Here is a 22275-nt window from a genome sequence, read left to right on the forward strand (position 1 = left end):
GGAGGCACTCTAAAAAGTACCAAGGGAGAGCCGTAGCAAGTATATAAGAAAAAATATAAAAAATGATGATAACCCGTGAGTAGAAGCCCCGATATTGTTGATATATTTTGGAGCGGTCTTAGTACTGAAATCTACAGTTCATTCCTAAAATTAGAGGATAGTTTTAAGCATTTTCCTTTTCTTTGTGCACCTAAGACAGCTGTTGACGGGGGTAATAATTATCGAGTTTGATTGAAGTTAATCGAAAAGTAGATTCTGGATAAATTAAGATTCAGGCAGTTACTTCCAACTGCTCATTTGTTCCCTCATTTTCAATTTGCGTAAAGGTCTATCTCTATCAGTTCAATACTCGAATCTTTTGATCCGATACATTCAGGCGGGCGCCCCAGCATTATCATCCAATAGCAGCTCTCCACACCGTGGAGTAAGCGATTATTGGGCCCGACAATCATGTGCACTGAGTAAACGTCGCGAGCCAAGAATGATAGCCTTCTGCATCTGTCCGGCTGAGATTTCTGTCTCAGTACGGCACGCCGGTATGATTTTTATTTTGAGATTGAAGAGTGGATAGGGCATCATCCCACAAAGGACTGTAATAATGAGGACAACTATTTTAACAGACTGGTCTGGATAGAGGTCGAAGAGAAAATCTCGATATTTTATCTGTTTTCGGAAGATATTCGAGCAGCCAGGAGCTGAAAACTCCACGATAAATATCGTCTTGCTGTGATGGTTGAGATCAACTGCATCAGACATATTACCTTGTATGAGCCTGAGAGTGGAAAACGAATAGTGTCAATGAATTCGGTACTTCTCGTTGAAGGTGTTGAAGACACCATTATGGCAGGCCATGATGAACTCTTCAGTTTCTGACTACAGCCCACTCGACCTGCGAAAGTCAGCCGCTTTGATAAGCTAAGGTCTTCAATGTTGTTGAAGAAGACCCCATGCATAGGCTTTTCCTTGTGTTGCCGCAGAAGTGAGGTGATCGCTGATATTAACCTTTTGCTGAACGGGTTTTAATTTGGTGACGGAGTTCTGATCACCTCGTTCAGAGTCAAAAATTCCTAACTCCTAACGATTTTACAGGCTCCATCAGTACCGTTCTGTTATGTAGATACTCCGAACTCAAAAGTCCATGGCCTCCCGGTTGTCAGGGGAAGTACAATCGTGGAATGGATACTTTGGGATGTAAATACCTGAGTCCACTTCACTACTCCAGATGAGTAAAGTAGATTAGAACTTTGTTTTTCCCCGGCATTTTCGATGACCAAATCTGTCGAAGTTTGTGTTGATACTTGCCGCGAATAGAGTTCTCCACTGCTGTTACCTCTTGTTAGTTGCGTTATTTCACCCTAAGGTGAGTTTACGTCTCTCCGGTATCGAGATGGTGTAGGATTCTTCTATTTACGAACTGCATATTTCCTCCATAGTACCGTATCGTCCCCTTTTGTGGTGACCATTGCACATTTGTCTATTCCGAATTTCATATCGATAGCATGCGTGCACTATCATCGTCCTCACGGACTGATAGAGATCCTTCACTTCAGAGGCATAGAGTTTTAGATCATCCATACGAAACAAATGCGTAACCTTGTGCCTCTGGTTTCTGGGGATGCCACAGTTATACCCACGAGTATTTCTGAGCGCAACGGATAATAGCAATAGTGAGATGCAAAAGAGGAAGGGACTGAGGAAATCACCCTGAAATACAGCCCTTCTGAAAGTGACCCACCCTGTTTGGATTCTAGCTTGACCAGATGTTGAAGTGAAACGAGTTCACCAGAGTGGTATCAGTTGTTCGAAGCATCTCACTATTTTGTCGGGCACCGCAAGCCATCTGAGCAAATGTAACATGAGCTCATGCAATGTTGTATCGAATGGGTTGCGGTAATCGTTGCAAGCCAAAGAGAGAGTAGGCTTATAGTGTATCGAGTCCTATGTTACACGTTTATCGACTATCAGGTTGTCTTTACATCTAAAGAATCCTCTTTTCGACTCTCTCCGCTCATATATCCTTTCAAATACTCGGTTAACTGCAGTGAGTATTTGTATGTATAAAATGCGCTTGTAAACAACTTATAACACGAATCTCCATTTTTGTGACTGAGAACGGTCCGCTCCTCAAAAAATCCAATCTGGAATCGGCTGCTCTCCGTCCAGCCATATGGCGGTGGGTGCTAAGTGGTTTTTTACCAATAGGTAAGTGTTCAGCCCATCCAGGCCTGTAACAGCAAAGTTTTTGGAACCCACAAGGACTCTTCGAACGTCATCCAGGGTTATTGGGTTGCGCTGTTCATTGAGCTTAGGCTCTCGAACCTTTCTGCTGAATGCTTTGAACTGTGCTATGGCTGGAGTGTTATGGTTGAGTGGCTGCCGGTGTTCATAGATGTCCTTCCAGAATGTTTCCACCTGATCAGCGTTCAGTGGTTTATCCACAACATGTGAAGACTCTTGGAATAAGCGAGAGGGTTTCTCGCGAAAACTGAGTTTTTCCGCGATACTCCTCGCTCGCCCCACGATCGACTTCTTTGCAGCCACTAGCATTCGTATCCTATCAAGGCAGTACTGTTTGGTGATTGGCAGCACGCCTTGGCTAGCAGCACGTGTGGCTAGTCGCCACTGCGGGCGTGAAACACCTGTAATCCATCACACGTGTTGCCTCGCCTACGTGATCTAAGCATCCATCTTGTTGAATGCCGTTTCATCTTTCGAACCGCAAGGCCGAGATTTGGTTCTTCTGATTCGGAAAGCGATTAGACGACGCTATACACGGCGGTGTTAATTTGTCAATTTAACAGATTTCAGCCTCTCCTGTTAGAACACTATGAACTTCTGCATTCAAACAAGCCATTTCTTGTGACTTCAGGAGCCTTATTCTGTGGAGCGCCCTGTTTATTCTTATTGTTTCTATTGGTAGCATGATGCGAGTCTCCTCTCCAGCTGTGCCAACGGGTGGTTGAACTATCACTTCTACCACTTCGTTAGCAGGCTGGGAAGAAGCTATATAGCCCTGCCGCATAAAAAATATACTTACTCCCTAAGATTTTGAGCGGAAAAGGCGGTATGCTCCGGATGTGTTCCACACCACAGATCGGCACGAGCTGATCACTGGTCAGGTCGAATCCTTCTGGAAAACATTTATGAACACCCGCAGCCACTCAACTTACACACTACAGCCCTAACGCAATTCGAAGCTTTCAGCAGAGAGTTCCGAACCTAATTGCCGCTCGAAGAGCCCTTGCAGCTCCCAAGAACTTTGTTGCTCCTGGCTCAGATGGGCTCATGGCTGGACGGATAGCAGCCGATTCCAGAATGGTTTTTTGAGAGGCAGACTCTTTCTATTCTCAAAAGCAGAGATTTGTTGATTCCTAAGAATTACAGATCGATGCCATGCCTAAATTCCTGTTATAAGTTGTGTACAACTTATAACTGTGACAATATAACTGTGACACCTCCGGAAACCATAGGCACACAAGGTCACTAATTTGTTTGATATGGATGATCTCAAACTTTAGGCCTCTGAAAAAAATTATCTCAATCAGTTCTTGAATTCGGTGAAAGGGTACACGCATGCTATCGTTAGACTCACCCTGGGGTAAAATAACGCCACCCACAAAAGATAACAGCGGTGAAGGATTCTCTCCGCGACAAGTATCAGCACAAACTTCGACATATCTGGCCTTCGGAACTTTCTTGGAAAAACAAAGTTGTTGCAACAAATATGTTCGCCGTTCCATTCTTACTTTACTCATTTGAAAGAAAAGCTGTATAAACTCGACTTATGGACGCAAAAACTGATGCATCTCCATAGAAGTGAGGTGTCTGAGACTCTACTGCACTTGCTATCAGCATGTCCAGCATACTCATATGCGGTTGGTCTTTATTCATTGACATAACGCGGCCCTGAAAGTGCTTTAATGCCACCTGCATCACTCTTTCGGCATTGAAGAAACTCCTGTGTTGCTTTACGCTCTAAGGGATATTGAATTCGTTGTGAGGAACGAGAAGTGGCGAATTTATTGGAACTATTCGTTTCCCACGTTCAGGAACATACAAGTTGATAAGCCTGATGTAGCCGCTCTCGGCCAACAGACCAAGACAATATTTGCCGTGGAGTTTTCAACTCCTGACAGGACGAATATCGTCCGAAAAGAAAAATTGAAAACATTTACTCTACGAACTCCGCAGTCTTTATGCAGACTACTCAAGGCAGATATATTAGCCGGACAAATGCAGAAGGCTCTCATTCTTGGCTCCCTGATCTTTCTCAGGGCACATGACTCTTGAACCCAATGATCATTCACCTCACGGTGTGAGACGTTTGTTGTAAATACTGGCGCGCCCTTACGAATGTATCGGGGCTTCGGGATTTAAGGTTTGATCATCTCAAAATTATATTGAAAAGCATAACTAACAATTTTCTCCATATTCATTTTTTATATAAATTGTACACTTCTGTTTGCAGTGCTTGTTTTGGATTCATTCTATGCCAGCTGTTCCAGTTCCATCTTTGAATTGTTTCTGTTTTACCTAATGAATCACTTTGAAGGTTACATTTTGTGCTGTTTTTATGTAGATGAGTGCTCACCTATTTCAAAATTATTTCGTTTCTGTTTGAATATTTTGTGTTGTGCAAATTTCAACGAAGATCGTTTTTATTAGTTACATTCCCGGCCTTGCCCAACCCGGGCGAGGTTCATAAAATATATTATGATAAATAGTTGATTTTTTTACCTTCATAAAAAACATCCAAGCGATTGATGATAGATGGATCAGTACAAACGGCCAATATTATGTTGTCAGATTCCGGTTCGATGACCCATCCACGAATCAATAGGTTTTCCGACGTTATGTCGAAAATTTCATTTATTTTTGATTTCAATTGAGCTAAAAATGAAAGAGTGGTCACATAACATTTTGAAATAAGAAATACGGACTACTTCTAAAGGAGTCATTCAGAATAGAAATTTTGAAAAATACATGTGCCTTGATACATTATCGAAAATGTGCTGAATGACTTTTGAAGATAATGTATGTTTTCCGAGACTCAAAAACGAAGAAAATTGGTTCCAATTTTCGACGGGAAATAGTATAACCTGACTTCGACAATGTATTTCTGGAACGAAATGTTGAGAAATACATTGGACGTGCTATGATGGTGGTAGCTGAAATTGATGAGAAAAGTGTATATCCGAATCGCAAACACTCACAAATATACTTTCAATTTATATATTTTTTATGTTCATGTAATTCAGCTCTCTCACGTTTCAATTTTTGAGGGTTGTCATTCATTGCCTCCAGAATCATTGATTTTCCATATATTATTGAAAACAACTCAAATTTTTTTCTCAGCCAAACATAAAAACGGTTGTAATGATGTTACATTTTTCATTGTTCATGTGGAATAATATTTTTGGTTTTCATATTTTACCAAGTTGAAAAATACTCTGCAATGTTACTCCACCTTTTCACATTATGAAAATCCGTTATGAGTGTGTTATTAACATATTTTCTAGAAGTTGCGTCGGTAGGGGTCTCTTCATGGATTTTCGATACTAAGGAGGTTGCTGTATTTCTCGATATTGAAGTACCATTTGACAATGCACTACATGAATCTATAGGATTATTCATGGCTGGAAAAGGCATTGAATCGACCATAACAGGCTGGATCTATGCTATGCTGGTAAATAGAACTGCAACTACGACGAGGCCATTGGGTTCAGGGTCACCAGGGGCTGCCCGCAAGGTGGTCGCTCCTGATGGATAATCTATCGACAGAAAAGAAGTCTGCAAGCTAATGCATTTTGGCAAGGTCCACTTCAGAAAGAGTAGCTTGTAGTATTCTCAAAAGTACGGTGGTCGTTGTGCACAGTTGGTGCCAGAGGAAGCAGATGTCTGTCAACCCCAACAAAACTGTGACAATTACTTTCACTAGGAGAAGAAAATTGGACGATTTAACGCCACTCTTTCCCAATGGTAAGATCATTTCATTTTGAACGAAGGTGAAATATCTTGGCATTGTCCTTGACGAAAAACTTATCAGGAATGCACATTTGAAGAAAGTTTTTCATACAAAGCCCTATGGACATGTCAGAAAAATAATTAAGTTTGGGGTTTAGGTACCAAACAAGTCCATTGGATTTATGTGACGATTGTTAGACAAATGATCACTTATGGAGAAATTCCTGGCGGCCGAAAGCTTTACAGAAAAACGGCTCAGGCGAAGCTCTCTGGCTTACAGGGACAGGGTTATCTGGCCATCTGTGGTCTCATCAGCACCACTGTCAGCGCCCATGAAAATTCCTCTAGCTCTACCTCCTCTCCACATTTTTCTGGAATGAGAGGCTGGATGGACTGTATTTGTATAGACTTGTGCACATCGCCAATTGCACAAATAAATCTAATGCAGATTACAATAGACTGCTTATTAACACTGGAAATCACAGCATTCTGGAAATGACCTCTTACATTAAGCCTCCAACTGCCAACAACGTATTGCCTTATACAGTACTGTTCCTAAGTAGAGAGGACTGGTTCCTCCGGAAGAATGAAATAGTAAAAGCAGATAGTTGTTGGTTCACAGATGGATCAAAAACGCCTTCGGGTTCTGGTGCAGGTATTTTCAGTCGCAGACACAGGACAGAGATGTCAACCTGCCTAGGGACCTTTGCGACTATATTGCAAGCGAAAATATATGCAATTGAATTGTGTGCAGAGAGATTGGTAGAATCCAACCTCATAGACAAGTCAATACAAATATTCTAGGTCAGTTAAACAGCGTTGGAAGATCTTGGCTCCTACCGAGTAACGTCTAAATTGGTATCATATTGTCAAAAACGATCCTCCTCAATAGAAAGACTCAACAAACTGTATCTGGTCTGGATTCCTGACCCTGACTATACCTGGAAGGCAATAAAGCTCCTGACTCCCTTGCAAAGAAGGGTGCTGCAAACAGCTCCATTGGACCAGAACCTGCCATTGACATTGCTTTAAGCTTTACCAAACAAATGTTGAACACCTGGATGTCAAGAAGATTTATGGACTTCTGGCAAAATCTTCCAGGATTGGCTTACTCAAAGGCGTTCATTCACCCTTCGAAGCTGGACCACAGTAAGGATGAACTTCTCACATGTCACTGTTGTCCGAATCATCATATGCAGAGACACACTGTCGGAAGACAGTGTATGTCGACCTTGTTTGGAGAATGGTGAAACATCAGAGTACATACTTTGTGCCTGCCCTGCTGCAGACTAAATCAGGTTTTCAGAGTTTGGCAGGGCCGCACTCTTACCATCTGACCTGAAAGATTACTAACTCACTAATCGGCTTCGTAAAGAAGCTGGGTTTATTTGGTCGAGTGTGAATAGGTGTGCCACAATAAACCATTGCGGATCGCGATGGAGAGTCGGATAGACCTACCCATTTTTGACCTAATCTATCATGAGGTGAGTGATCACTCTATCCAAAAATCATATGCCGTAAGTAGACGCAATCAAGCAAGAAGGACAGCCTTCCTCGTTTGTCCAGCCAAGACTTCTCCCTTGATATGGCAAGTCGCTTTGATTTCGAGATTGAATCATAGGGAGGGTGGGCATACCATCAAAGACACCAATAATCAGTTCAAACATCGAACACAGTGATCTAGATGAAACTTGCGGAGCTCGAAAAAAATGTATTGTTATTTTATTCGTCTTTCCGTCTCTTTAAGACTAAATTTGTTTCACACGAAGTAGTAGGTGCAACACGAGTATCGTTCTGCTCTGTTGGTCGACAAAAGTTACATCTATTATTATTTTTGAAGAAGATTTCGCTTTTCTTATCCTCTCCGCGAAACCGGATACATTCGGAAGGCTCTGCCAGCATCATCAACCAATGAACAATATCCACTTCGTTATTGGAGTAATCATTTGGTCCCAGATTCAAGTTTTCTGAGCAGGATGGCAGTTTTCTACAATCGTCTGGCCAGGATTCTTGCCTCAGTCCGGCAAGCCAGCATGATATTGAGATTGGAGAGAGGAAAGGGAATTATTCCACCAAGAACTCCAACAATCATTTTCGGATAATATTTGTCTCACTGCTCTCATATTAATAGCATAATGTTCATCGGCTTGAATGAGTCTGAGGATGAGGAATGCATAGTTTCGAATAAATTCGATATTTTCATTCCTCACAATGGATTCAATTTTCTCCAGAGTGAAGGGCTGAGATGGTATATGCTGGCAACATGTGCATTAGGGTCTCAAGCATCACGGCAGGACCTGCACCTATGGCAGGAACCTGTATACCCATAACACGACAGAGTTTTGATCACCTTGTTCAGTGTCGAAAACAAACATTTCCTTCATGGTATCTCCTCTCTGTGCTTGTAGTTTTGTTCTTTGCAGGCATGCATTATAATAACAATAATAATAATAATAATGTTGGAAAGAGAAATGAAAATTTCTATGTTTTTTACCACTTTTATTTGTAACTAATGTTACTGCATGTTACTGCATGTTACTATATGGACATTTTCAAACTTAAACAATAAACTAAGAATGATTCATTACATTCGCTAATATATACTATTCAGGTACTTGATTGAGTACCTGAATTTATAGTTCACAATGCGCACAAGGACTCTAAATAATTGAGTTTGCAACCCTTCCTTACATAGTGCAGAATTTCCGTATCGTTTAGATTCGGAAACTTGTGGTTGCACGCCAAGGAATGGTTTGAAAACGTCGTTTTCAAACCATTCCTTAGTTTATTGTTTAAGTTTGAAAATGTCCATATAGGACGAAACTGCAGTAACGTTAGTTACAAATAAAAGTGGTGAAAAACATAGAAATTTTCATTTCTCTTTTCATCATGATCTCCTACCACATAGTAACGGCTTCATCCATCAATTTAATAATAATGTCTTTTATTTACCAAGGTAAAAAAGAAAATACACAAAGGTTTGGTAAAATCCCGGAGCGGAATTCAGGTGACAAGCGTGTGCAACACGCCGAATCCTGCTCTTCCATTCAACTCCTTTACAATATACAGAACTTAAAAGTATTCATCGAACATATGATGTACAAAAAATTATAGTACCTATGTAGTAAGAGAGAGAAAAAAAATAAAAGGAATAAACGAGGGGTAATTCATAATGCTTACAGATTAACTTGAATTTTTGCATTTTATGCGAGACTTTAGTTGCACGATAGCTGTCTTTCATATAACCAGTTTCGAGCCTGAAGCTTGAAAAGTGGCAGTTCCAATTTTTTTAGATGTGTGGGAAGACTATTGAAATGAATGTAGTTAGAAAAACTGAACGATCTCTCAAACAGTGCTGTGCTGTGGTGAGGGGCAGGGATTGTATTTTTGTGTCGGATATTCACTTCATGTTCATTTTCACGAAATCGAACTTTATCATAAAGATACTGCGGTGATTTGTTGATGATTATATTGTGAAATGAGGTTAGATATTGCAATAAGGAACGATTCTTCATTGACAGTCATTGCGACTGAGAAAGCTTATGAGAAATATGCTAGAACTTACGGACGCCATAGATGTAGCGTAAACAGGAATTTTGGACCTTTGGTATCCTGCATAAATCTAGAATATCCAAACAGGGAAAATATACAGGTGAACAGTAGGTGAACTGTGAAAGGATGAGAGTCTGGCATCAATTGGTTTTTGTCTGAGTATTTAGGTATGCTCGGTGGGGGTAAATTAATCTTAAGTTCGCGTAAGCTCTCTGAATATATAATGAAACTTGCTTTTTTATACTGAAATTATCATCCAACATCAAGCCAAGATTTGTTGCCTCCGGTACTATATTTATAACATCTTGTTTTCCCTATACTACGGCCTGTCCATTCCACTTTCATTCTGCCAGTTTGTCTGGTGCTGTTCTTGGGCCAGTAATGTGGCTGTGCGGGTCCTTCGATTCTTATTTTTCATCATATACACAGTGAGTAGCTTATATTCTATTTGTGATATTACGTGTTAACTGCTTTTCCCACCTCTTTTTTTTTTTGTCACCTCATCCAGGTTTCAAAACTGTTTTTTTGTCGCTATCTCTGTTGTGGCTTTGTTCTCTACTTCTTACAGATTGTTCCTTGCCATTTCTATATTCGAAATGATATTCATTCCGACGTGTCATGAATAATTTTTCTCTACCGATTCAAATTCAACCTCCATCTTATCAACATATATCTCCTTTTTCATCCTCCTCAGCAGATCTACATAATGTGTGTTTTTTGAGCTCACCTCCTGTTTGACTACAAAAGTATCTCTCCGCAACCCTGGTCACTTTTTCGGCTTCGTTTGATTCCATGTATCACTTACGTCGTTTCTACCGATTTCTTTGAGCCTTGGTCCAACAGATATATGCTTTTAGCTCATTGTTTTTCAAAGCACAATTCATTAGGTTTCGCAGGTGTTTTCATGATTGATCATGTGTCACTGTTATAGCCAGTCTCTTTCTTGTCGAGATTTCTCAATTTACTCAGAATTCAGACATCTCGTATTTATCTTTCTTCTTCTCGTTTTCAATGTGTATTTGTGAAAAATTATTTTCTTTTTTCTCTTTCACTTCAGTGTCCTTACTATTTCTTGAATATGCCATTTTTCTCGATGACGATATGCAACTCTCCAGTGTTGTGACTTAACCTGGCCTTTCTTGTAATGAAAGCGTTTTCCTTCTTCGGGTTGACCAGTGCGACAATTTCCCATTCCGTCGGTGTGTAGAATGGGTTCTCGACTTTCGCTTTGGTTTTCTAATAGTCGCCTTCTAGCTAGTTGGAGCACATTATTTTTTCCTATTGTTTTCTAGAGTACTGTACCTCACAGGTTGACAAGTTGTTTAAGGAGTTCATCTCAAACTATACTTTGAGTTCCATTTCCCGTCTGAGCCAGTCCTGGAATTTCAGTTGTTTACTGATATTAAGAAGTTTTGCGTTGGAGTCTTTGATGGCTTTCTTTTTGTTCACGTTGATTTTCACTGCATCCGCTATTTTCCTGATCCGTATGTCTGACTCATTCATGAGTTTTTTATCCTTTGCCTCAATAGGTGGGCTTTCATTATCTGCCTACCCTTTATTCTTCGGATTTGAATCCGTTGCATTTTTCCTACCGGTTGTTTTCGTTTTCATTCCCACGTGAAGTATCTGCGATGTGAAGATTTGTTGGCCCCTTTGCTAACACTTTCTTCTGTTTTCCGCTTCTAGTTTCATCAGGTACTGTCTCCGTGGGTTATCTATTGAGCGCGTCCCCAGGTGGCAGATAGGGGAACGGCCAGGGGTCTGGGGGCCCTGCCCGGAAAGCCAATGTGGCCTTACGGATGGGATCGTCGGACTCCTGGTCAGTGGCAGAAATGAGTAGGGTGTGAGGAATCGTGCCGACAGCTGAATGGCCGCAGGGTGATATGCGGTCACGAACGATCCCCTTGGGCGAAACCTCATTCTAATCAGCCTACCTCTGGAAATGCGGGGCTCCGCCAGAGGTGACGAACTCTTTCCTTACTACTCGTAGGAATACACCTGAATGAAACAACAGAAACAACAAAAACAAAAACCAATCCCGAGGCTGGACAGAAATGCTCACCTCAATCTATGAGGGTGGCTGAGGATGAACAGGAAGGCGTAAGCGCATTTGCGTCGCCAAGACCAAAAGGAGAAAAAGAACGAAAGAGGCAGGAGTGGCAGCAATTATAAGTGCACCCTTCTGCACTTCCACTCCACCTCCAACAGCAAGGGCACTTTCTGCGGCGAGCGCCAAGAGCTCCACCTTGAAAAAAGGCAAGGAATTGGCTGCTCCTGCGACAATAATGTCGCTGCACCTTCCAAAATCTTCGTGGAGGCCGCCTTGAGGAACCTCAAGGTTGCCTTCATAGATGAGACTAACCCGTACGGTAAGGTTACCGCAGAACGGGGGAGTCTCATCAAAATACAATTGCTGGAGGAGCTGGACAAGATCATCTTTTTCGCCTCCAGCAGCAACAGGAAACCGCCCACGTTCAAGCTTGGATCTGCAGAAGCTAGAATGGTTTATCATTCCCTTTTTGAACCACACCTCCGTTATGGTATTTGATTTTGGGGTGTGTGTTCTACCACATGCCTTCAATCAGTATTACTAATACAAAAACGTGCAATACGATGCATATGCAAAGCCAAGCCTAGGGACTCTTGTCGACCTCTTTTTGCCTCTAACAAAATCCTAACTGTGGTCTCCCTATTTATATACGAGACAATCTGCCTTGTCTTCAAAAATAGGGTATTGTTTAACAACTTGGATGCGCCAATGTATCAAACCAGGCAAAGATTCAGCTTTAAATTACCGCTGCCTTCTTCGTCGCTAGTTAAAGATTCTATTATTTACAACGGTCTTAAAATGTTCAATCACCTTCCTCAAGCTATAAGAACCATAAATGACCTTAGAGCTCTTAAGAAAGAGTTGAAAGACTTGCTCTCTGGGAGACCTTATTATAGCTTAGCAGAATTCTATGATGATAATTTTAATTGAGAAGACTAACTGTAATATCAACGGTATTTTATTGATTTCATTTCATTCAATTTAGTTTAAATTGATTTATTTACATTTTGTTGACCATGTTCTTATATCCTGAACGTTTGTTATTATTTACGTGTCTCTTTTCAGTTCATGTTATAACCTACTTTTAGTGATTTTACTTTTGTGATTTCATGTATATGTTATTTATATTTCGCACAAGGCTTTGTCAATAAGAATTTATTCTTCAGACAATAAAGTATATTAATAAAAAAAAAAGTCGTGGACATACTCCGGTGATCATCAGAGTGGTCTGCGATAACGACACGTGATGCTAGAGTGGCTGAAGAAAGCTACAATGAATAATAAGCCGTGGGAAAAGGCATCACTTGCGGTCGTCAATGTGGATAGGCTCCCAAAGCTTACCAAAGCCTCGCTCTGGATGCCGAAGGACGTTCACAAGACGACATCCGGTGAGAATGAGAGGGTGCTGGGTCGGCTGAAGGCGCAGAACCCCGACCTGAGAGTAGCAAGATGGTGCACTTTCCACCATGAGGTGAAGGTGAACCCATAAGGACACCTCTTTGTCTTCGAGATCGGAGACAATGATACGGTTATCCTGAAGAAAAAGTCGATGAGGATAAGCTACGCGTTCACCTCATTAACTATAAAAGTAACACGAAAAGAAGCAGAGGGTACCTCTAGAGATCCTAGGTCATTGGAAGTCGAGCCACTCAAAGTGGATATTGACCCCAAGGCCACCATGGGTCCCGAAAAGGAAGTCGAAGCATCTGAACAGATGAAAGTCGATGACCTGACGGAGGAGGCACTCAAAAACAGCGGGGGAGCAAATAGACCTCTAGAAGTAACTTTAAATCCAACAACTGTCTCATAGGCAAGGACGTTGGGAAAAAATAAAATGATTCAATGCAACTTCCAACACAAAAAGGCGGCAACGGCAACACTATGTCGCCACCTTAATGTATTGGGGGAGGCAATAGCTTTGATCCAGGAGCCCTGGATGATAGAGACCAAATTTACTGGTTTCAGTAGCCTAACTGGTCAAATTTTCAGATTATCAAGCAATCAGCAACCTACGACCGCCGTTTATTTTCCTAGGGATTACATAGCCTTTTTGATGGCACAATTCAGCACCTCAGACCTCACTACGGTTAAAGTGGAATGTCCAGATGAAAAAGGCAAATATACGGCGTTGAAACTCGCATCGGTGTACCTCTTTTCAGATGTAGCCACCCTACCACACATCAGAGAAATAGATGTACTAGTACATCACTGCCTTACCAGAGAGTGGAGCTTATATTGGGTTGCGACTCAAACTCTCACCATTTAAGCTGATGTAGCAAGGATATCAACGTCCGAGGTAAGTCCCTATATGAATATAATTAAGAATGATCTAACAATGTTGAACAGAGGCATGGAGCCGACCTTTATTAACGCCCGTAGATATCACGCTAACGACAGCCAAAATATCAAACAAAATCCAGGACTGGCAAGTCTCGGACCATATTTCTATGCCAGACCACCGCTGGTTGACCTATACGGTAAGCTAGAATCTCAGAATCACTGTAAAATCTCGTGCCAAAAGAGGACGGACTCTTCTACAATCGACTCTTAGAAGGAGCTCTGCGGGGAATGAAGGTCCTGACTCCTGGCAATAATGAAAAACTGGAAAGGTACACGGTATCTATCCAAAACAACATAGGCATTGCTTACAAGGAATCCTGTCCGATGAGGATGGTTCAAACAGATGGTTTAAACAGATGCTCTGAACTGGAACACCTCAGGAAGACAGAGAGAATGACTTCTAACAAGGCAAAACGTAAAAGACTTGAAGAGGACTGGGGTATATATTAACCTCAGAAAGTTCAAAAAAGTCTGCAGACAAAAACAAAGAGAAGCCTGGAGAGCCCACTGAGAGGCAGTCGAAAACTTCCCACTAGCTTCTAGGTTACAGAAGGCACAAATGACCACCATAAGAGTATCGGCATCCTGACGAGGGAAAGTGGCGACAAAGCCGCCAACCTTCAAGGGAGTGCTGGGATTCTTATGGAAACTCATTTCCCTGATTCTGTCTTTCCTGAAAGTACCAACAACACCCTCACAATACGACTGTCAATCTGCTAGTGCAGTAATTGACAAAGACAAAATAAGATGGACCGTATCGGGCTTTTCCCCCGAGACCTGACGGTATAAGACCAGCCCTACTTCAATGAGGACTGCATATTCTTATGCCACACCTGGTTGGAATATTCTGAGCCTCTCTAGCTCTGAGGTATATTCCCAGTGAGTGGAGAGAAGTACGATTAGTATTCATACCCAAACCAGGTAGGATGGACTACACCTTACCAAAAGCATTCTGACCAATTAGTCTCACATCGTTCTTCTTAAAAACTATGGAGAGGCTACATAAGAAATGATGTACTAGTTCACAACCCACTTCATTCAAATCAGCATGCATATACTTCGATAAGGTCTACCAATTCGGCCCTTCACCATGTGATGGGCGAAATCGAGAGATCATTGGACAACAAAGAATCCACCTTGGGTATATTTATAGATATCAAGGGAATGTTTGATATAACAACCTTTCCAACAACTACCCAGCAACTACACTCCAGGAATGTACCCCTGGTAGTATAAGAATGATGCATACACGTGATGCTCTCTAGTAGAGCAATAAGTATCAGTGTAGAAGACATCACAGTGAGGGGACTAGTCATGAGGAGATGTCCACAGGAAGGGGTCTTATCACCCCTTCTCTGGAATATAGTTCTGGATACCCTGATTAATCACCTAAACAATAATGGAATCTATATAATTGCATATGCAGATGACATAGTTATCTTGCAGACCGCAAGGATTGTGCAGGATTTGTGCAAATTAATAGGAACATGGTGTAAGGAACACTCACTGTCGATCAATCCCAAGAAGACGAAGATGGTCCTTTCCACCAGAAAAAGAAGTTTATCGGGCTTAAAACCTCCCGAAATCTTCAAAAGCAAACTGAACTTCTCTAAAGAGGTGAAATACCTTGGTACTATCCACGACATGACGTTAAGGAGGTTGCGTTAATGGTCATGTAACGACTACGCACGGCTGGTGTAAACCTCGAAGTTGGAATGGCTCAATTGAGACTGAGCCCATGGCGAGAAGCGTTCACTGCGCAACCTCTGCTGCAGAAAACCAATGATGCAATTGAACCCAGGTTTGTGTTCAGTGAACCCTACAAAATACAAGTAAAACAAAATACCAGTGATGCAATTGAACCTAGGTTTTTGTTAAGTAAACCCTACAAAATACAAATATAACAGAACACAGAGTCAGATGCATGAATGTAATACGCATATATACAGACGGCTCAGAAACCAAAGCAGGCTCAGGATGTAGAGTGTACTCCAGATCACTAAGCCTAAGGATTGAGTGAGGAATGGGTAGAATACTAGCGTGGTCCAAACATAACTGGCTAGTATCTCAATGGCCACAAAAAAAATAACCAGGAAAGGAATTTCTGGCAAAAACGTAACAATCTGCTCTGACAGTAGACAAACCCTAATAGCCACCAAGATTTAGCAAAAGCCTTGGTAGATAATAACATTATCCAGAGGTGGGTTAAAGAACACGACAGGAGTAAAGGTAATGGCATTGCCGACTGTTTGGCCATGGAAGCGGCTGAACTAAGAATTTTAGGACCCAGTGGCACCTAAGGCGTTATGACTTCGGCAATTGCGGAACCAGCCAAATGTTACACCCATGCTCAATCTCTAAAGAGATTGGATGGAATCAAAGGATGCAATCTTGCCAGGATCACCATGGGCGACCCTGGGAAGCTGGCGCCGAAGTAATATCTGGCGATGACCAGAAAAAATATACGCCTAACAGTAGGATTTCTGGCTGGCCACTGTTAACTAAGGAAACACCTCCATAATACGGGGCTAGTAAACACACCTCTATGCAGGATGTGTGAATAGGAAGATGAAACTGCTAAGCATGTCTTATGCGGATGCCCGAAGTTATCGTCAATAAGAGAGTGTGTGTTCGGCGAGTCCACCTTCCTGGAAAGGATAGGATGGACGATGACCTAGGAGGACAACTCCTCGGGAGGATATACAATGGGTCACATGTGGCCTAAGTGCTGTGGGCTCACACTCACCCCCTACTCTACAGATACAGATCAGGTAATGTCTCTGGTGTCCCTAATGAGATTGCTCGCACCTCATTCATTAGGATTTCCTTTACCTTGCTACTTCTCGCGAAAGGGTTACCCTATGTGTATTGTGTTTTCTTTGGGTTATACTCGGCTTCAGGTGTACTTTTTCCAACTGTTCCGGTGTTTATCACTTTTATCTCTTTTTTCTTTGTTCCACCAGAAAGGTCGATATCTGGTCGCTCTACTCATATGTAGTCTGTGGTCGGCCTTAGTGCCCTAGAGGTTTTTTTTGACTGGGCTGTTGGATGTTTTATAGAGTTTTTCTACTCGCAGGCCGGCCAGCTAAGTTAATACCCCGGGGTCCCCGTGCAACGTACCGCAGCCACGCCTCACTGATATTGTTGAATCACGGGTCAAGGTAATAAGAGACTGTCTCTTAGCCTCTTGTGCGCCTATATTTTTCTGACTCTACATCCGTTACCTGTTTGGCAAGGAAGGCTCTACCAGAAGCAAGTTACGGCCGACTTAGTTCACCAGGGCTCACATGCTTACAAACCACGGCAAAGTGAGGACGTATTTGGCGGTATCAGTGTTAGTGTCAGTGTCAGGTCTTGTTCGAATATCCATTCAGAGAGATTATCTGTATAATTTTTAACGCCTATCAATCAAACAGTCAGGTACATGAAGACTAACTTATCTTTTATAGAAGTGTCATAAAGTTTATGAGGTTGAGAGCAGTTTTAGATTTGAATCCAATTCCATCATTTTTACAGTGGACCAGATGAATGGTGATTGCGATAATAATTTATCAAAATGCGTTAGCTCCATGAATAATTTGCAATGCAAAATGACTCGAACCAATATTTTTATGTAGAAAAAAGGCATTGATGTTCAAGGGTTGATTTTACCATCATTGCTTCAGCAAATGAAAGTTAATACGTGAAAAAATAAGTTGACGCATGTCGACGAATTATTATTGCTACCACCATTCATCTGGTCAACTGTGAATTTGAAGTAATTGGATTTAAATCTAAAGCTAACTTCAGCCTCATATGAAGTTTATTAAGGGATACTTCTCAATTTTTCGTAATTTCTAGATGGGAAGGGTACTATCCATGACATTATAAGTTCACTATAATAATCTAGTCAGAAGTGCTATTTCAAATAATTGTTCGATTTCTCGGAAATTTATAATTGAGTTGTTATTTAATTCGTGATTTCACAAGAGCGATTTTCGATTCAAGCTAAGTTACGGAAATAAATTGTTCAAGAGTTATGAACAGTATAGTGGAATGAAAAAAAGGATTAAATGACGAATCGAATGACGTAGTTTTCGATGGAGACAAATTCAAATCATGTGAAATGCCAATTGCAAACTACACTGATTTTTCTTGCATCCACCATCCTCACACGTTAACGATTATCAATAACTCTTCTCTCGAAACCAGCAAATGACTAACATATCAATAATAGAGAGTATTTTCAAATAATCGTTTCAAATTTTCAACTCACCAACTGTGTTATATCCTTGGAGTGTCAAAATATTTTCTTTATTCTCGTACTTGATGATAAACGTGATAGTACTTTCCATCAGGAGGCTGGTTCATCCAACAAATTACGTAACAATGTTCACAAGTAATAGTGCGAAATGTGAATTGCAGATATGAAACCATTAAACTATACTTATAACATATTGATAACACCTATCAATCTTCGATAGCACGATAATCTTCGATAGCCCCAATCAATATTTAATCTTCAATTTCATTCTCTCAAACTACTGAATCAGCGCGTTCCGCTGAAAAAATGTATATCTTTCAGTAATATTTAACTTCAATAAAATAACATCACCGAATTGAAGTGGAGTTCCTGTGAAGGCCTGAAACGTAACTTATCACCTGTTCAAACATTATCATTAACTGATTCCAATCTATTTATATAAATGATAATAGCATGAAATATACCAACACAAGGAAGCACAAAATGAAACGACGTTATTTTTAGGAGTGAAGTTATTTTTGAATAAATAAAAAGTGGGGAATTATCAACACCCTGACCGAACGTGCTCGTAGAATATGTGAACCGGAACACATACAAGAAGAATTGGAACATCTTCAAGTGGCTTTAAGATCGAATGGATACAGTTTAATCGAGATCAACAAGGCCATGAAACTGAAGACTTCTACAAGTCAAAATAGGGAGTAAACTCAAACGGTTGCACGTGCATTTCTACCGTACATCCGTAGGGTTACAGATAGAATCGGGAAAATCCTAAGAAAGCATAACATAAAAACAGTGTTCAAGCCCACCAGGAAAATACAGCAAAGCCTGATATCTGCGAAAGACAAAAGAGATCCACTATCAGCTGCGGAGGTATACCGTATACCATGCACCTGTGGAAAAGTTTATATCGGTATCACCAAAAGATCCATGGGTACAAGGCAGAATGAACATCTGAGAACCTGTGTCAACATCAATACAGCTTACGAACTAGAAATCACGAGTCATCGGTGAACCACCAGGATGAGTAGACCTCTGAAGAAGCCAGCCACTCGTGCTGGCGAAACGTTAGGATACAGCTCCAAACCACGCCGGCCTTCAAATGCGAATGAAGATCGTAATAGTGAAAATCTTGGCCGCGAGAGCCTTAATCAATTTAAGAGACAAATTTGTTGAAAAACTTATTTGGAAGATTTATTACTTCTTTTGCCATATAAAATATGTTAAGTTCGTCAATATACAGTTAGATAAAGATAGTTCATTCATACAAATACTGCGATGAAGACGATACTCATAAATATAAAATTACCAAATATACACACTATATCAATTTTTACACAGATGTACATATACACATATATACATACACAAATGTACATCTGTTCGGTCTCAAAATCTTGCTATCGAAATTATTATTTTTTCAAGTGAATTGTGAATCTTAAATTTTTAGTGTTTAGCCTAGATTGGCCAGCTCTAAAATTTCTACAAGAAAACAGATTGTTTCATAGTATTATTTTCAATTTAGGTATTTTCAACAAATCTTGTTTAAGTTATTCAATTTTTCATTATTCTCAAGGGTCTCCCAATCGGGGTTTTCCAGTTGGTCTTCTAATGTATGGGTCTTTTCACATCTTCATTAGTTTTGAAGTTATAATATTTTTTTTAGTTTACAAATCGAGTAGTTCATGCAACTTTTGTTGCACAGAATTTTTCAAAGTACAATAAAATTAAAAAATTCTTAGAAAGTTTAGGTCCCAGACGTTTCAGCCCATGTAGTAGGATCCTTGTTTTCCTGTAGGAACATGAGGATCTTTGTTCGCTATTCATAATTTGAGGCATCAATATAATCAATAGGCTGTAAACAAGATATGGAATAATATTGTAAGAATAGAATATAATTCATTCGTGCAATGCATACATGAATAATGTTCGCATACGTCAAATGGGATAAATAGTAGTATTAATTAAAATCAATGTAATACAATATAGTCTATAAGCAGCTTTTGGTATCTCGCGAAACGAAGACCTACGTAGAAAACATAATTATTGTTATACAAAAATATATCTATTATTAGACAGGCAATGAATTAGTTGATGTGTCATAATACTCTTCTTCGAATGTGTAAAAGGCATTTTGTAAGAGAATATTCTTGATTTAAACCTCAGAAGTGTTTATACTTACTTCCAAAGTCTGAAACTCATATGGTAATATATAAAAAGAATTAAAGATGTTATATAAATAAGAGTTTTGCGATTTACCTAATCTATATATAGGTAGCCTGTGCCATAATTCTGACGACTTTTTCGGTAGTTTATTATAACATCTAGATGATATGATGAAACCCATACTATTAGTCCATATGTCATTATGCTGTGAAAAATTACGAAATAATCTACTCTTGAACAATCCGTTGTTATTATGTTGCTGAGTTGTATTATCATGTATATACACGTGGATAGGCGCTTTGATAATTTGTTAATATGTGGAATGAAATTCAAAGATGAGTCAAAATACACTCCGAGAAGCTTGATTGGTTGATTATTCTTTCATATTATTCGTATTTGAGAAAAGTAACGTTTTGCTTTTATCATCATTTATAGTAAGATAATTGTTTCTAGATCAGTAAGCAATAAAGTTTGCAGATGCATTAGCATTAGAAAGTAGATTGTATGGCGTAGTGTTAATCAACAAAAAAGTGGCATCATCACCGTACATACATTACGTTAAAAAGGAATATCGTTAATGTGAATAATTTATGCACCCCGGACTGAACCCTGCGGTACTCCATAATTGACTTTCAAAGGCTTTGATATGTCTCCGTTGGATTTAACACGTTGCTGGCGGCCTGTAAGATAGGATGTAAATAGATTTAGGGTTTTGCCTCTGATCCCATAATATTCTAATTTTTGTAAAAATACACCGTGGTCCACTGTATCTGTAAATCTCCTCTGCCTGTAACCAAATTGAGCATTGCTTACTGATTTTTTTCAAAGTATTCTAATAATCAATTTTTTAGGTGAATTTCAAATATTATTGGAATACCAGGTATAATGGAAAAGTAGGCCTATAATTGTCTGTATTTTTGAACTCACCTTTCATATGAATAGGAGTAACTGGAGCTATATTGAAATATTGGCCCAAAAACTATCGAAGGCAGTCAAAAGTCTAATATTCACTTGAACCATACTTCAACAACTATCTTTTCGGAACTAGATTCAAGAAATTTCATTCAACCAGAACTACCCAAAGTCCAAAAATATTTTATAACTGGAATCAGGTCTTGAATCAAAGTGAAATATTACCTCAGATAAATATTACCTCAGATAGTTATGAATGATGACTATTCAAATTGTCAACAAAACAAAATTCGATCGTGGGGGAACTATTTCAATCCCAACCAAAACATTTGGAACGACAGTTTGTTATCCTGCTTTGCAGACCCCTCTTGACCAAGTATCAATCATAGTGATTGCTACCGGTTGAATCATAGTGGTACTACGTTCATCTAAACTAAAGTATCAGTAATTCATTTCACTATCGATAAATGTAGAAAAATCGTCAATTACAGAGTCAGTACAAATTCAAGTTTCTATTATAAATTTACCTCAATATGTATTTTTATATTCTTTTGTTGACTTGTTCTGTTAACATTGACCATGTTATATGATGGAATCGGCAGATACTTGATGAAAATCCATAACTAACGTATTCTAAAAACACTTCATTGTGTGATTTTCACTAGATAGTTTTACAAAAATGCAACACGTGTTTCGCCATACAATGGCTTCCTCGGGCGTGTCTTAATAACTAATTTTACACATTAAATGCTATATATAAATATATATATATATATATATATATATATATATATATATATATATATATATATAACAGAATAATTAGTGACTGGATTAACTATAAATCGTACCTACTGAAATATGATAAAGAAAATAAAAAATCTAGTAATTCGAGTATCATTCAGAATTTTCCCACTTGACATTGTCAGCCAAAATTTTTATTAACTGTCATTTATTAATGTTTTTCTATCTGTTTTTGAACCATTTTATATTTTATTCTCACGTTAGTAAGTTCTCCATATTTATATATTTTTTACAAGATATATAA

General features: G+C 39.7%; 1 protein-coding gene across 1 annotated transcript in view; it reads right to left on the bottom strand.

Annotated features, from left to right (window-relative positions):
• The window catches only part of LOC111504793 (uncharacterized), a 78520-nt gene extending 59954 nt beyond the window's left edge, over window positions 1-18566 (bottom strand). Inside the window, exons 1-2 of the mRNA XM_074186374.1 lie at window positions 18162-18566; window positions 4738-4890 (exon numbers count right to left, since the gene is read on the bottom strand). Of these exons, the coding sequence (XP_074042475.1) occupies window positions 4738-4890; window positions 18162-18240 (232 nt within the window). The 5' untranslated portion in view covers window positions 18241-18566. The remainder of the gene's footprint in view (window positions 1-4737; window positions 4891-18161) is intronic.
• Between the last annotated feature and the right edge of the window lie 3709 nt (window positions 18567-22275).

This window comes from Leptinotarsa decemlineata, unplaced genomic scaffold (assembly GCF_025532065.1).
Source record: "Leptinotarsa decemlineata unplaced genomic scaffold, Ldec_3_MD MMD2_tig00078422_RagTag_RagTag, whole genome shotgun sequence".
In the NCBI taxonomy this organism is placed as follows: Eukaryota; Metazoa; Arthropoda; class Insecta; order Coleoptera; family Chrysomelidae; genus Leptinotarsa; species Leptinotarsa decemlineata.